This window comes from Carcharodon carcharias, chromosome 12, assembly GCF_017639515.1.
Source record: "Carcharodon carcharias isolate sCarCar2 chromosome 12, sCarCar2.pri, whole genome shotgun sequence".
NCBI classification, from domain to species: Eukaryota; Metazoa; Chordata; class Chondrichthyes; order Lamniformes; family Lamnidae; genus Carcharodon; species Carcharodon carcharias.
Genome location: NC_054478.1, coordinates 143013681 through 143028243, shown reverse-complemented (window position 1 = coordinate 143028243; position 14563 = coordinate 143013681). Strand labels below are relative to the sequence as shown.

General features: G+C 49.7%; 1 protein-coding gene across 1 annotated transcript in view; it reads left to right on the top strand.

Moving 5' to 3' along the window:
- LOC121285246 (putative methyltransferase DDB_G0268948) overlaps positions 1-11698 on the top strand; it is a 37680-nt gene extending 25982 nt beyond the window's left edge. Inside the window, exon 4 of the mRNA XM_041201618.1 lies at positions 11406-11698. Within this exon, the coding sequence (XP_041057552.1) occupies positions 11406-11435 (30 nt within the window). The 3' untranslated portion in view covers positions 11436-11698. The remainder of the gene's footprint in view (positions 1-11405) is intronic.
- Positions 11699-14563: the final 2865 nt, after the last annotated feature.

Below are 14563 nucleotides of genomic sequence, written 5' to 3'. Positions count from 1 at the left end.
AGGGGGAGAAGAGGCTAGGATTGGGAGGGAGAGGCTGGGATTGGGATTGGGTATGGGGTTGGGGTTGGGAGGCAGGGAGAAAGACCGAGATTGGGAATGGGGAGAGAGGCTGGGATTGGGAGGGAGAGGCTGGGGTTGGGAGGCAGGGAGAAAGACCGAGATTGGGAATGGGGAGAGAGGCTGGGATTGGGAGGGAGAGGCTGGGGTTGGGAGGCAGGGAGAAAGACCGAGATTGGGAATGGGGAGAGAGGCTGGGATTGGGAGGGAGAGGCTGGGGTTGGGAGGCAGGGAGAAAGACCGAGATTGGGAATGGGGAGAGAGGCTGGGATTGGGAGGGAGAGGCTGGGGTTGGGAGGCAGGGAGAAAGACCGAGATTGGGAATGGGGAGAGAGGCTGGGATTGGGAGGGAGAGGCTGGGATTGGGAAGGGGGAGAGAGACAGGGATTGGGAAGAGGGAGAGAGGCTGCGTTTGGGAGGGAGAGGCTGGGATTGAAAGGGAGGAGAGAGACTGGGGTTCGGAGGATAGAGAGGGATATGATCACAAGGGGGGAGAACCCGGGTTCCGAGGGATTTGTGGAAAAGCTGGAGAATAGGCTATGGGAGTGACCGTACACCCTCTGACCCACAGCGAGGGCTGGAAAAGGCCCTTACCCCGACTAGTTGACAGCTCCTGCCTCCCTTTGACTGCCAGAATTCCCGGAGCCTGGAAAACCTGCCCAACAATAACGAACTTTAAATCAGGTTCCTAGATACACAGTGGGAGCCCAGATTAAATATGAATTATTGAATGTTTACAGCACAGAAGGAGGCCATTCAGCCCATCATGTCTGTGCTGGGAATGAAGTGCCTCACCCCTCCATGGCAAGACACCCAGTCCTCTTGATATTAGCTGCTGTGGTAGGTGTGTGAGCATTAAGGGCACATTTCCAGTATTTAACTCTTAATCACCCCACACCCCCAACCCCCAACTCCCCCACCTGACCATCTCTCAGCCATTTTGGGGTTGAACGTCAAGATTACAGTCTGTAAACTCGGACTGGTTAAACTTGACTGACTAAACTCTGACCAGGGCCACAAATAAGGACTCACAATTGTAAAATAACAGTAGTATAGGATAGCACATGCTTAGAAATGCCCAGCACGTTCTGTCAGTTTTCTGTTTGTCAGACCCCAAGTGAGTATTAAGTGAAACTGAATGTAACTGAAGTGAAAGGTGGCTTTCACAGTTAAACAAAATATTTGTAAAATTCTTACACATAAGGCATTAACACCTATAGATTGAGAGAAGACGGAGCCTTCCCCCACTGAATGTAGGCTCCGAATCCCGAGGGATGAAATTCCCAAAAGGGAGGAAGTCCCAACACGGCATTCAATTCGGGTCGCATAGACTCACAGGTGGGAGATGGGACCCCTCAGGAATTGTACTGCCTGCAGCCACGAAATGCCCAGCAGGCAGAGAGGCAGCCAATAGTGGGTGGCAAGTGGAGGAGCTGGCCAACAGCGTGTGATTGGCATGGGAGCTGGCCAATAGTGGGTGATTGGCATGGGAGCTGGCCAATTGTGGGTGATTGGCATGGGAGCTGGCCAATAGTGGGTGATTGGCATGGGAGCTGGCCAATTGTGGGTGATTGGCATGGGAGCTGGCCAATAGTGGGTGATTGGCATGGGAGCTGGCCAATTAGAGGGTGATTGGCATGGGAGCTGGCCAATAGTAGGTGATTGGTATGGGAGCTGGCCAGTAGTGGGTGATTGGCATGGGAGCTGGTCAATAGCGGATGATTGAGATGGGAGCTGGCCAATAGCAGGTAATTGGCATGGGAGCTGGCCAATAGCGGATGATTGGCCTGGGAGCTGGTCAATAGCGGATGATTGAGATGGGAGCTGGCCAATAGCAGGTAATTGGCATGGGAGCTGGCCAATAGCGGGTGATTGGCATGAGAGCTGGCCAGTAGTGGATGATTGGCATGGGAGCTGGTCAATAGTGGGTGATTGGCATGGGAGCTGGTCAATAGCGGATGATTGGCCTGGGAGCTGGTCAATAGTGGGTGATTGGCATGGGAGCTGGCCAATAGCGGGTGATTGGCATGGGAGCTGGCCAATAGTGGATTACTGGCATGGGAACTGGACAATAGTGGGTGATTGGCATGAGAGCTGGTCAATAGTAGGTGATTGGCATGGGAGCTGGCCAGTAGTGGGTGATTGGCATGGGAGCTGGCCATTAGTGGGTGATTGGCATGGGAGCTGGCCAATAGCAGATGATTGGCATGGGAGCTGGCCAATAGCGGGTGATTGGCATGGGAACTGGCCAATAGTGGATTATTGGCATGGGAACTGGACAATAGTGGGTGATTGGCATGGGAGCTGGCCAATAGTAGGTGATTGGCATGGGAGCTGGCCAGTAGTGGGTGATTGGCATGGGAGCTGGCCAATAGCAGATGATGGCATGCGAACTGGCCAATAGCGGGCGATTGCCATGGGAGATGGCCAATAGCAGGTGACAGGTGGGGGATTGGCCAATAGTGGGTGATTGGCATGGGAGCTGGCCAATAGTAGGTGATTGGCATGGGAGCTGGCCAGTAGTGGGTGATTGCTATGGGAGATGGCCAATAGCAGGTGACAGGTGGGGGAGTGGCCAATAATGGATGACAGGCGGGGGAGCTGGCCAATAGCGGGTGATGGGTGGGGGAGCTGGCCAATAACACGTGATGAGTGGGGGAGCTGGCCAATAACGGGTGGCAGGTGGGGGAGCTGGCCAATAGTGGGTGACGGGTGGGGGAGCTGGCCAATAACACGTGATGAGTGGGGGAGCTGGCCAATAACGGGTGGCAGGTGGGGGAGCTGGCCAATAGTGGGTGACGGGTGGGGGAGCTGGCCAATAACGGGTGACGGGTGGGGGAGCTGGCCAATAGTGGGTGATGGGTGGGGGAGCTGGCCAATAACACGTGATGAGTGGGGGAGCTGGCCAATAACGGGTGGCAGGTGGGGGAGCTGGCCAATAGTGGGTGACGGGTGGGGGAGCTGGCCAATAACGGGTGACGGGTGGGGAAGCTGGCCAATAGCGGGTGACGGGTGGGGGAGCTGGCCAATAATGGGTGACGAGTGGGGGAGCTGGCCAATAGCGGGTGATGGGTGGGAGAATTGGCCAATAACAGATGGCAGGCAGGGATGTTGATGGTGGTGGATGGAGAAAGTTCCAGCAGGTTAAAGGCAGACACCATCTTGAGAAGGAACCTGGCAACATTGCTACAGTCTGTGTATACTCAGAGTGCTCTGGGAAGGGCTAAGGAACAGGAGAGCCTAGCAGGAATAGCTGGAGTCAGAGGAAGGGCCACGCCAAGGCTCAGTGATGTCTCCCTGGCCCTATGAGGGAACGGAGAGAGGTCACCATCCCAGTGGATGGGATCAGGAGGCCAGCAATCCTCACAAAGAAAGCCTGGCTGGAAGTGGCCGAGGAAGTCAATAACTGGAGGAGTCCATCCATGGAGTGAGTAGCACCAAGCCTCTGGCATGTGAGCACATGTCCTTCTCCATTGAGAGAGTGGCAACCCTCATGGACAGTCACACCATCGCCATGACCTCCACAGTCAGTGTGGCCTCATCCATGACTGTGTTGGGCAATGGGAAGGTGAGATGGGCCCAGACCTGGGCTCAGGGGTTCAATCGCTCCAGGTAAGCAGGGAAGGGCAGGTGGGTCTTGAAAGGGTCGATAAAACAGCTTTCCTGAAGCCTATGGGGGCTCTTCCCCCTTGATGGAGCACATTGCAGCCCTCCGCCACATCTATCCAGGCATCTGAACCTCACTTCCAGAGAGCCTGTGACCTGTTCAATGGTGGCCCTTCTACTCACCTGGGAGTGGTTGTCGGTGTTCTCTGTGTTGGAGTTTCACTCGGGGAGGCAGGTAGGGTAAACCGCCATGTCTTTTGTAGATACCCCTCATCACCCAGGATCCATCCATGGAGACTTTCGGGTGGCCTGAAGAGCTGAGGCACCTGGGGGTGGTCTCGAGTTGGCAGCTTCCTGGGAACTGTGCTCTCACCTGCACGATCCTGTTGTGGCGATCGCAGACTAATTGTACATTTAGAGAGTGGAGGCCCTCCCTGTTCACAAAGGCTCCTGTCTGCCCTGCAGGAGCCGTGACCACCACAAAAATGCAGTCAATGAACCCCTAAACGCAAGGCAATCCAGCGATGGCCTCCGTTCCCATCGCTACCTTGGCCTGACTGGCCTAATCGGTCTGATACCTGTTGTATTGCCCTGCCCTCTGCTACATGGCCTGTGTCACCTGCTTGATGCTGTGATGAGCTGCTGACTGAGAAAATCCACATATATCTCCAGATGATCCCCGGAATGATCCTGTGGTGTAAACATCGAGCGCCACGGTGACCCTTGCTGCCATGGGAAGCAGGCAGCTGCCGCACCCCGTTGGCCTCAACTTCTCCTCCAGCATTCAGTACTGATCCACTACCACCCCCCTGGACAGAAACAGTCTTCAGAGACACTGGTTCTGATAGCTCCATGAAGCATAGCCTCTCTGCATGTAAACCTTTTCAACTGGGCAGTGCCTTCTGCGAACATCGGGCTGCGTTCCTAGCCCTATGTGTCTTCCTCACATGGAGTCTGACACCCTCATGAAGCTACTGCTCCTCTCGCTGTGGTAGCCCTGCTCTATGTGACTGAATCTCCCTCTCTCTCTCTCTCCCTCTCTCTCTCTCTATCTCTTTATTTCTCAATCTCCGCCTCACTGGAAGAGTCAAACTCTGAGTATAGACCATTGAATATTTTATATCTCAGTGCTTTAAAATGTCTGCTCCATGTTTCTGCTCTAGCTTCCAGCTCTAACAGCTTTGTTTACTTTTCTCCGAGTCCACACCCAGTCGGAACTAATCAAGCACAGTGAGCACCAACAGTAAACAGACTCACACTATTAAACACAGAGCAACTGAACACTATGCACACTGCTCATTGAGAATCGGAGCCCTCAAGGCTTAAAGCGGCTCAAGCCTTGAGTACCGGCTACGCTGCTGAAGTGAATTCTGGGAGAGACCTTTCCACTAAGGGCCCTCCAATATGGGCTCGCACTGCGCAATCCCTCCGACTTTTTACTCCCTGGCTTGAATGAACCTCAGCCTCTCGTGCAATTCAGCAATCCTCGGTGGCTTTCACCTCCAGCCACCATTTAACCTCACCCCAGCTCTCACCTCCTATTGGCAGAGGGGTCACCGATGCTCCCGTGTGAACCCGTGCAGCCCCTGGTCAAATTTGAAATCGCTGACAATTGGCTGCCCACTGCCATTAAGCACGAGTGCAATCCCGCTGCTCTCCTGCCTCTGGGAAATTTGACTGGCTGCGTGGAGACGTCAGCATCAAATATGTTCTGCAGTCAGATTCCCGGCACCCAACCCTCCCACTGCCCCTTAGCTCCAAACCCGTCGCCATGGAACCAGTAAAATTCTGACCCAGACGACGCACTGGGAAAATAAATTTTTGCTGGTATAATTTTCCTCTCACCGCTTGCTGTGAGGGTTTAACCTTTAACCTTTCTCCTTCCGTTTGTATATTGTACCACGTGTCGGACAAGCTGTTGCAGGATATGGGAGGATTTTCACATCAGCACATGAGGCAACAGTCTTCTGAAGAGTCATACGGACTCAAAACGTCAACTGTACCCCTCTCCGCAGATGCTGTCAGACCAGCTGAGTTTTTCCAGGTGTTTTTGTTTTTGTTCTAGATTTCCAGCATCCGCAGTTTTATGCTTTTCTCATAGTCTTCCAGCATTTCCTGCTTCAGTTTTAACAAGAGGCGCTCCCCAAGTCTTCACTTTGACTGGACTGAAGTCTCTTACAGAGAACAGCGCCCTCAGCGGGGACATCATACAGCTGGTCCTGAGAGGACCCACTGTCCGAAGCCGATCGCTTCCTCCGAGCTCCCTCCACTCGCATCCTGCTCCCCTCCTTCCCAAATCGCCTCCTCCTGCCTCCATCTCTGCTTACAAACTCGCCCCCACCCCGCACCATTTACAATGGCATTTTCAAATTCCCAAACTCTAGCCTTGGTCCCTCCATTCACCACAACATTTCTGCAGTGGCTAATCTGGTGGGACAGGTGCGGTTGCGTTAGAGAGAGAGAGAGAGAGAGAGTGTGTGTGTGTGCGGAAAAGACCCACGAGGATGGTTCCAGGGATGAGGAACTTCAGTGACAAAGGTAGATTGGAGAAGCCGGGGCTGTTTTCCTTGGAGAAGGGAAGGCTGAGGGGAGATTTCATAGAGGTGTTCAAGATCATGAGAGGTCTGGACAGAGTAGATAGGGAGAAACCATCCCTAGTTGTGAAAGGGTTGAGAACGAGAGGGCACATATTTAAAGTAATTTGCAAAAGAAGTGAAAGTGATATGAGAAAGAACTTCTTAGGCTATGAGGCAAATTAAAGCAGTTATAGACAGATAAGAAACGTTCATAGCCAACTCACTGCAGAGAGGTTAATGAAACCTTTCCAAGATAATTGAGCAGCTTGTGGGTTCAGGCTATCAACTAAAACACCATCTGATGGCTATCTCTTTCACTAACTGAACATTGCTAATGGAAACTCCTTTAAAGTCAGCGTTAACCGGAAGAATTACCTCTTTCCTTCCCCATCAGTCGATATTGAAATCATTTTTGAGCTGGACTTTCTGAATTGCAATCATGTTGGAATTACATTGAAATTTTCCACTTTGGAGTGTTCTGAAAATCTTATGAGCCTAAATCTGGCACAATTCAAGCAATCAGAATCTGGGGAGTGATAGAACATGGTCCAATTTCCTCTTTATCCTGCTCCTATGAAAATTAATATTTAAAGCCATCACCCCATAGTTCTTGGACATTAAGGCCATCACATTGCGCAAAATAGAAACCAGGATAGATAAAAAAAATGCCAAATTTCAAAGGGAACAAAAATGTATTCTGTACAGTAAATATTGTTGCTCCCTTTGAAATTTGGTATTATTGCATCTGTCCTGATGAGTGCAAGATGGAAAGCTTTGACAGCATGTCTCTCTTTCAGCAGTACTCAAATTCTGTACTACCAAGAGACTATTTAAAATACAACCCTGGAAGCTTTCCTCTTTCTAATGAATCGACTTCTGACATCAGAAAAAAAATTCAGCGGGCATAGAAAACGAGTTTCAGGGAAGAGGAGTAAGGCAAACCGCTATTTAAAGAGCAGAGGTAGTAACTTCCAGACCTCATTGTTAAAGTCACTGCTCATATATTGAGGAAAGGATGGCCAGGATTTTCCATGCCCGCTGGTGTCGAGCGTGTTCAGTGGGCGTGAGCGGACAATGTGGCTAGAAGGCCAAAAATTGGTTTCACAACGCCGTGAAACCAGTTTGCGATCGTCTGCTCAAGCCTGCCGATAGTGGGCTCAGTTCCCCATCGTCAGCCGTCAGGAACCTCGTTGTAATACGCCAGCCTGCCAGGGTCATCCTTTGCTCGACCCCCGCTGGATCGTCCACTTTCCGGTGGGAAAACACACCGACGTGTTTCCCAACAGCACATACCTGGCGGGCTGCACTTTGCTCGGGGCTTCGAGGTTTGTTTGCCCGCCTTGCTTCGGGCAGCTCTCGCAGTCATCAGCGCCAGGCTTCGCAGGCAGCATCGCATCACTCTCGGGGGGGGGCTCATGGGCAGGTCTCTACCTACCAGACCAGCCTTAATGCGGGGGTGGCTTTTCAACGGCTGCGGGGCTAGGGCTTGCTTGGGGAAGGGGGAGGAGTGGCCTCAGGCAAGGGAAGAGGCGGCAGGATGAGTACTGTGCTGGGGAAGGGTGTGTGTGGGGGCATATGCTGATCTGTGCAAGTGGTCTCAAGAGTGTGAGGGCTGAGGAGGCTGTCTCCAGAGGAGATGAGGCCAGATGGAGATGTGAGGGTAAGTGTGTAAGAGAGTGAGTGGTGATGTCCCTTGAGCTGGCAGTGAGTGAGATGCCAGTGAGTGTGTGATGGGCTTGTGAGTGTGTGAGTTTAGAGTGATGAGCTGGTTGTCTTACCCTGGAGGCACAGATGAGATCATTCATCTTCTTTCTGCTCTGGATGGCCGACCTCTTCAGTGCAGCATTGGCACTGACCACCACTGCCCTCGCCTACCAAGCCGGAGTGGTAATGTAGCTGCCCCTCTTGCACCCAGAACAGGGGTAAAGGTCATCACAGCGAGGCCTCCACAGCATCCAAAGGGTGCTCGAGGGCTGCAGCCTTCTTGCCTTTCAGGGCCATGTCTTCTTTGCTACAGTCCTGGGCTGGAAGCACTGAGCGCGGCTGGACTTTAAACTTGGTGCCCGGTGTGATGAAGCGGCAAGGTGACAGCATGGCAGGTGTATTGGCGTGTATCCCGGGAATGCATAAGTAGCCCAGAGGGTGTGGGACGATACAGCGTGAAAAGCCGCCATTGCTGCTGGAGGGTAAAACACCATCTTTTCTGCCCGCTACCACACTCAGTGCGAATCTGGGACCATTCTGCCCGATGGATCTGAAGCCAGTCTCTTCCTTATCCCAGGTTTATTCCCCAAAACTGCAGAGTAATGGCACAAATTCCTCTTATTTCCCTCCACCAACACCCCCCCACCCCCCCACCCCTCCCCACACCCGGTGTGAACTGGTTTTTATACACTGGCAATAATCCCCAAATCTTTCCCCAGTTGGTGGCAACTGCTCTCAATTGCAAACTTAAAGCATGTACTCTATTGCAGTACAATTCCAGCATTAACTCTCACACACCTAAATGTTTCTGTGTAAACTGACAGAATGCAGAAAACTCACATTCTCTAGTCTTTTGTAAGGGCGCGGGGTTATGTTAATGAGCAGCTAATGGGAGAAATGTCAATGAGATATATCAATGAGCTGCGTTACTAAACTAGGTTAATACTCTGGTAATCAGATATGTTAATGAGACAAAGCAGGGAAATTTAGGCGTAGCACCGATGTTTCAGAATAGTTTTAAAAATTTATTTATGGGATGTGGGCTTCGCTGGCCAGGCCAGAATTTATTGCCCCTCTCTAGTCGCCTTTGAGAAGGCGGTGGTGAGCTGCCTTCTTGAACCGCTGTAGTCCCTGTGGTGTAGGTACACCCACAGTGTTGTTAGGGAGGGAGTCCCAGGATTTGGACCCAGTGACAGTGAAGGAACGGCCGATATATTTCCAAGTCAGGATGGCGAGTGACTTGGAGGGGGAGGTTCCAGGTCCTATGTCACTGCTGCCCTTGTCCTTCTTGGTGGTAGCGGTTGTGGGTTTGGACGTTGCTGCTTAAGGAGCCTTGGTGAGTTTCTGCAGTGCATCTTTTGAATGGTACATACTGCTGCCACTGTTCGTCTGGTTTTTTATGAGTTTCCTCAGAAAGAAGAGCTTTTTTAATAGGAGGAGAGATCACAGTCGAAACTAACAAAAGACACATTCAGGACTGACAGCAGGAATTTTCACTCCTCCACATATAGCAACAAACACATGGAATGGAATTGCTCAGTCCGGGTTGGTAGTGGGAGCACAAACTCAGGGATAATTTGAATCCCAGCTGGCTGTGGGATCAGAGGACTGTGCGTTCTGTCTGGATGGAGAATGGACCAAATGGCCTTCCACATTCATACCTCTTTTCTGTACCATCTACAAGATGCACTGCGGGAACTCACCAAGGCTCCTTTGACAGCACCTTCCAAACCTACAACCTCTACTACCCAGAAGGTCTAGGGCAGCAGACACAAGGGAACACCACCACCTGGAAGTTCCCCTCCAAGTCACCCACCATCCTGACTTGGAAATATATCGCCGTTCCTTCACTGTCACTGGGTCAAAATCCTGGAACTCCCTCCCTAACAGCACTGTGGGTGTACCTACACCACATGGACTGCAGCGGTTCAAGAAGGCAGCTCACCACCACCTTCTCAAGGGCAATTAGGGATGGCCAATAAATTCTGGCCCAGCCAGCGACACCCACATCCAGTGAATTAATGAAAAAAAGTCCAACTTATCTGCTCTTAAATGTCACCTTGGATACCATAGCCAGATAAAATTTCCTGGCCCTACATTGTAAATGGGTTAAGAGTTGATAGTGAGAGCTGTACAATTTGCAATGTAACTGTACCTATCTGATATGTATTGTTCTGGAAGTGTTAATGCTTTGGCTCTTCAGAATTTGAGTCAGTCAAGGTCACAGATTAATTGGTACAATTTTAAGAGGTTTGCAGGAACTGAGAGATCTGGGGGTTTATGGACACAAATCTTTGAAGGTGATAGGACGAGTTGAGAGAGTTGTTGAAAGAACAGGATCCTGGTCTTTATAGATAGAGGCATACAGTATAGGGGTAAGAAAGATAAGCTAAACCATTATAAATCACTCAGCTGGTTTACTGTGCTCAGTTCATGCTTTAGGAAGGATGTATGAGACGTTGGAGAGAATAGGAGATTTATAGAATGGTATCGGGGAAAGTGGCTTCAGTTACATGGGGAGACTGGAGAAGCTGGGATTGTTCTCCTTAGAGTAGGGAAGGTTAGGGGGAGATTTAATTGAGTAATTGAATAAATAGGTGGTTTCCAGTGGTCAGTAACAGAGGAGAAGTAATTATGGCAATTGGCAAAAAATGATGAGCAAGTTGTTTTTTTACTAAGATAAAAGCAAAAAACTGCGGATGCTGGAAATCGTAAACAAAAACAAAAATACCTGGAAAAATTCAGGAAAAACTAAAATACTTGGAAAAATTCAGGAAAAACTAAAATACCTGTTAACTGTGCTCCCTTCCACAGAAGCTGCCAGACCTGCTGAGTTTTTCCAGGTATTTTTGTTCTTTTACTAAATGGATTATGATCCAGAATGTGCTGCCTGAAAGAGTGGTGGAAGCAGATTCAATAGTTGTTGGAAAATGTTGTGTGTAGTTCGGTGACTCTCATGAAGAGGTTCTAAGTTTTGTTTAGTTTAACAGCAAGTGTTTATTAACTATTTGTAACTATGTATATATTAACAGTATAAGTTCTAAGCAAGGAGCTGTCTCCATGCTTGCCTCTACACACATCTCTGTCTGGTACAAGACTGCCCTCTAGACTCGGGCCATGTGTTCCCTTACATCACACTGTGGACAGTACTGTACCCAATACCTTGCTAACCCTTTCTATGCCAGACTCTCATACTACAATAGCAACTTTCGGAAAGGAATTGGATAAATCCTTGAAGGGGAATGAATTCTAGCAGGGTAGTGGGACTAATTGTGTATTCTATCAAAGGACATGATGGGCTGAATGGTCTCCTTTGTGCTGGATGATGCTGTAATTCTATCATTTTATTCTCTATCAGATGGGCTCCACTTCACTACGCTTTTCATAAGTTGAATACAGCTTGATTCTGTCGATTAAACTTTGATGAATTTTCTCTCTCTCTTTCTCTCCCTCTCTGTCTAGGCTTCTCAACACCATGGGGGTGTCCAGTGAGACTGTCGTGGAATTCGGTGTCAAATATTTTTGCCTCTTGGCGAGCAAACCTGAGTGATGTCCGCAGGCCTTCTCCCAGAGCCTTTCCTGGCCAAACTACACAGACTAACTTCAATCGATAGACCCTCTAAATCTCCCAGGACAGGAGTTCAATCAGAAATGGGATCCAATTTTTAAACACAATAAATAGGTGGATTGCTTGAACTGGGGCGATGGATTTAAAAATCCATTTGCTGTGGTTACTCATCATCAGCTTTTATTGAATAAAGGGCACACTTCCCTTTTAAACAGCTCACGTCTGTCAGACTCTGCCTCTTGTAGCAGTTGAGGGTATTGCTCTGTCACCTTTGGAACTGTGAGCTAAACACACCCAGATTAATGTGCTCAACCTCTCGAATGTAGACACCCTTGGAGTGAGGTGAGGGGCACAGTTTAGCCGGTGAATGATATCGTTGGTGGGACGGTGGGAGGGGGGGGTGAGGTGGCGTCTATTGAGTTTCAGTGACCGGGTTCACTGGGAATGGTGCAGTCGAGTTAATTGCCCTCATGAACTGTGCTGTTTATCGGCTTCTTGCCTTGTGGGAGGGAGGAGAATCAGGCTGGGTGGAGCCTGTTGATGCAGCTTAAAGAAGAAGGCTGGAAGCAACGGGGGTTAAAGGGAGCAGCACGTTTCAGTGACAGAGAGGTTTACACGTAAGCAGCAAGGAGGTGACTTCGTGGACAATTCAAAGATTCAAATCTCACTCGCTGCTACCAGCTTCTCTTGAATGGAGTCAAGAATCTCTTTAAACAATGTCCTTGCCCCTCTACCCTGTCCATGACCTGTATCACATGTGGTTTATGGACAGGTTGAGGTGGTAGAGGTGGGGAGGGGCTAATTGACAGGAAAATGTTGTTGGGGTGGGTGGGGGGGGGTTCTGTCCATGTCAGTAACCCCTATTTACATATTGCAATTCAACGCCTCCCCTAAAGAAATACTTGCGTTTATATAGCACCTTTCACAACCTTGGGACACTGCAAAGCGCTTTACAGCCAATTAAGTGGTTTTGAAGTGTGGCCACTGTTGAAATGCAGGAAACGCAGCAGCCAATTTGAGCACAGCAAGATCCCACAAACAGGAATGGGGTAGTGACCAGATAATCTGCTTCTGTGATGCTGTCACATTTGACCCTGAGATGAGCTTCTAACCTCATACTCGCACCGTGACTAACACCGTCTATTTCCACCTCTGTCACACTGGCCACCTTCGCCCCATCTCAGCTCATCTGCTGCTGAAACCCTCATTCCTGCCTTCACTGCCTCTGGCCTTGACTATTCCAGCAAACTCCGGACTCCGGCGGGCCCCCCACATTCCATCCTCCATCAACCCTCCAAGACTCTGCACTTTTCTAAACTTGGCCTCTTGTACACTCCCAATTGTAATCGCTCCATCATTGGAGTCCGTGTCTTCAGTTGCCTGGGCCCTAAGCTCTGGAATTCCCTCCCTAAACCGCTCCCCTTTTCCACCTCGCTTTCCTCCTTAAAACCTGCCTCTTTGACCAAGCTTTTGATTATCTGACCTAATCTCTCCATATGTGGCTTGGTATCCTGCTTTGTTTTATAATGTTCCTATGAAGCACATTGGGATGGTTCATTACGTTAAAGGTGCTGTATAAATATAAGTTGTTGTTGGTTGAGGGACACGAAAGAGAGCTCCCCTGCACTTCCTTGAAATAGTGTCCCTGGCACCTTTTAAACCTACCTGAGAGAGCAGGCAGGACTTCAGTTTAACATCTCATCTGTAATATGTCACCTCAGACAGTGCAGCACTCCCTCTGCACTCCACTAGGAATATCAGCCTAATTTATGTGCTCAAGTCTCTGAAGTGGGACTCCACTCCATCGCTGAATCCCCCACAATCAACATCCTGGGGGTTACCATTGACCAGAAACTGAACTGGACTAGCCATATGAATACAGCAGCTACAGGAGCAGGTCAGAGGCTAGGAATCCTGCAACGAATAACTCACTTCCTGACTCCCCAAAGCCTGTCCACCATCTACTCTCCACTTGCCTGGATGAATGAATCTCCAACAACACTCAAGAAGCTCAACACCATCCAAGAGAAAGCAGCCCGCTTGTTCACTGCCCCCTCCACCACCGATGCACAGTGGCAGCAGTGTGTGCCATCTACAAGATGCACTGCAGCAACTCACCAAGGCTCCTTCGACAGCACCTTCCAAAACTGTGACCTCTACCACCTAGAAGGACAAGGGCAGCAGATTCATGGGAACACTTCTACCTGGAGTTTCCCTCCAAGTCATTCACCATCCTGACTTGGAAATATATCGGCCGTTCCTTCACTGTCACTGGGCCAAAATCCTGGAACTCCCTCCCTAACAGCACGGTGGGTGTACCTACACCACACAGAATGCAATGGCTCAAGAAGGCACCTCACCACCACCTTCTCAAGGGCAATTAGGGATGGGTGGTAAATGCTGACCTAGCCAGCGAAGCCCACATCCCATGAACGAATAAAAAAAACTTCTACCACCCTTTACGGGTAGAAGTGTTTCCTAATTTCACCCCTGAAAGGTCTGACTTTAATTTTTAGACTGTGGTCCCTAGTCTCCGACTCCGCACCCAGTGGAAATAGCTGGTCTCTACCTAAATGACTAATATCTTGGAAAACATCAATCATTAACCTTCTGAATTCCAAGGAATACAAGAACTCCAGGTCTGGTTGAGTTAGGGCTTTGTGTATAAGTTAAAATATACGTTCTTATTCTCTACCATGACTTGTGGAAGCCCTAAATTAACAATTAACCTTCCACTATGCCAAGTCCCAGTAAACCGATTCCTAAACTCAGCAACAACAAATTGCATTGAAACTATATAGCGCCTTTTAACATAGAGAAATGTGCCAAGGGACACGCAAACATATGAACATATGAATTAGGAGCAGGAGTAGGCCACTCAGTCCCTCGAGCCTGCTCCGCCATTCAATAAGATCATGGCTGATCTGATTGTAACCTCAACCCCACATTCCTGCCTACTCCTGGTAACCCTTCACTCCCCCCCGTTAATCAAGAATCTATCTAGCTCTGCTTTAAAAATATTCCAAGACTCTGCTTCCACTGCCTTTTCAGA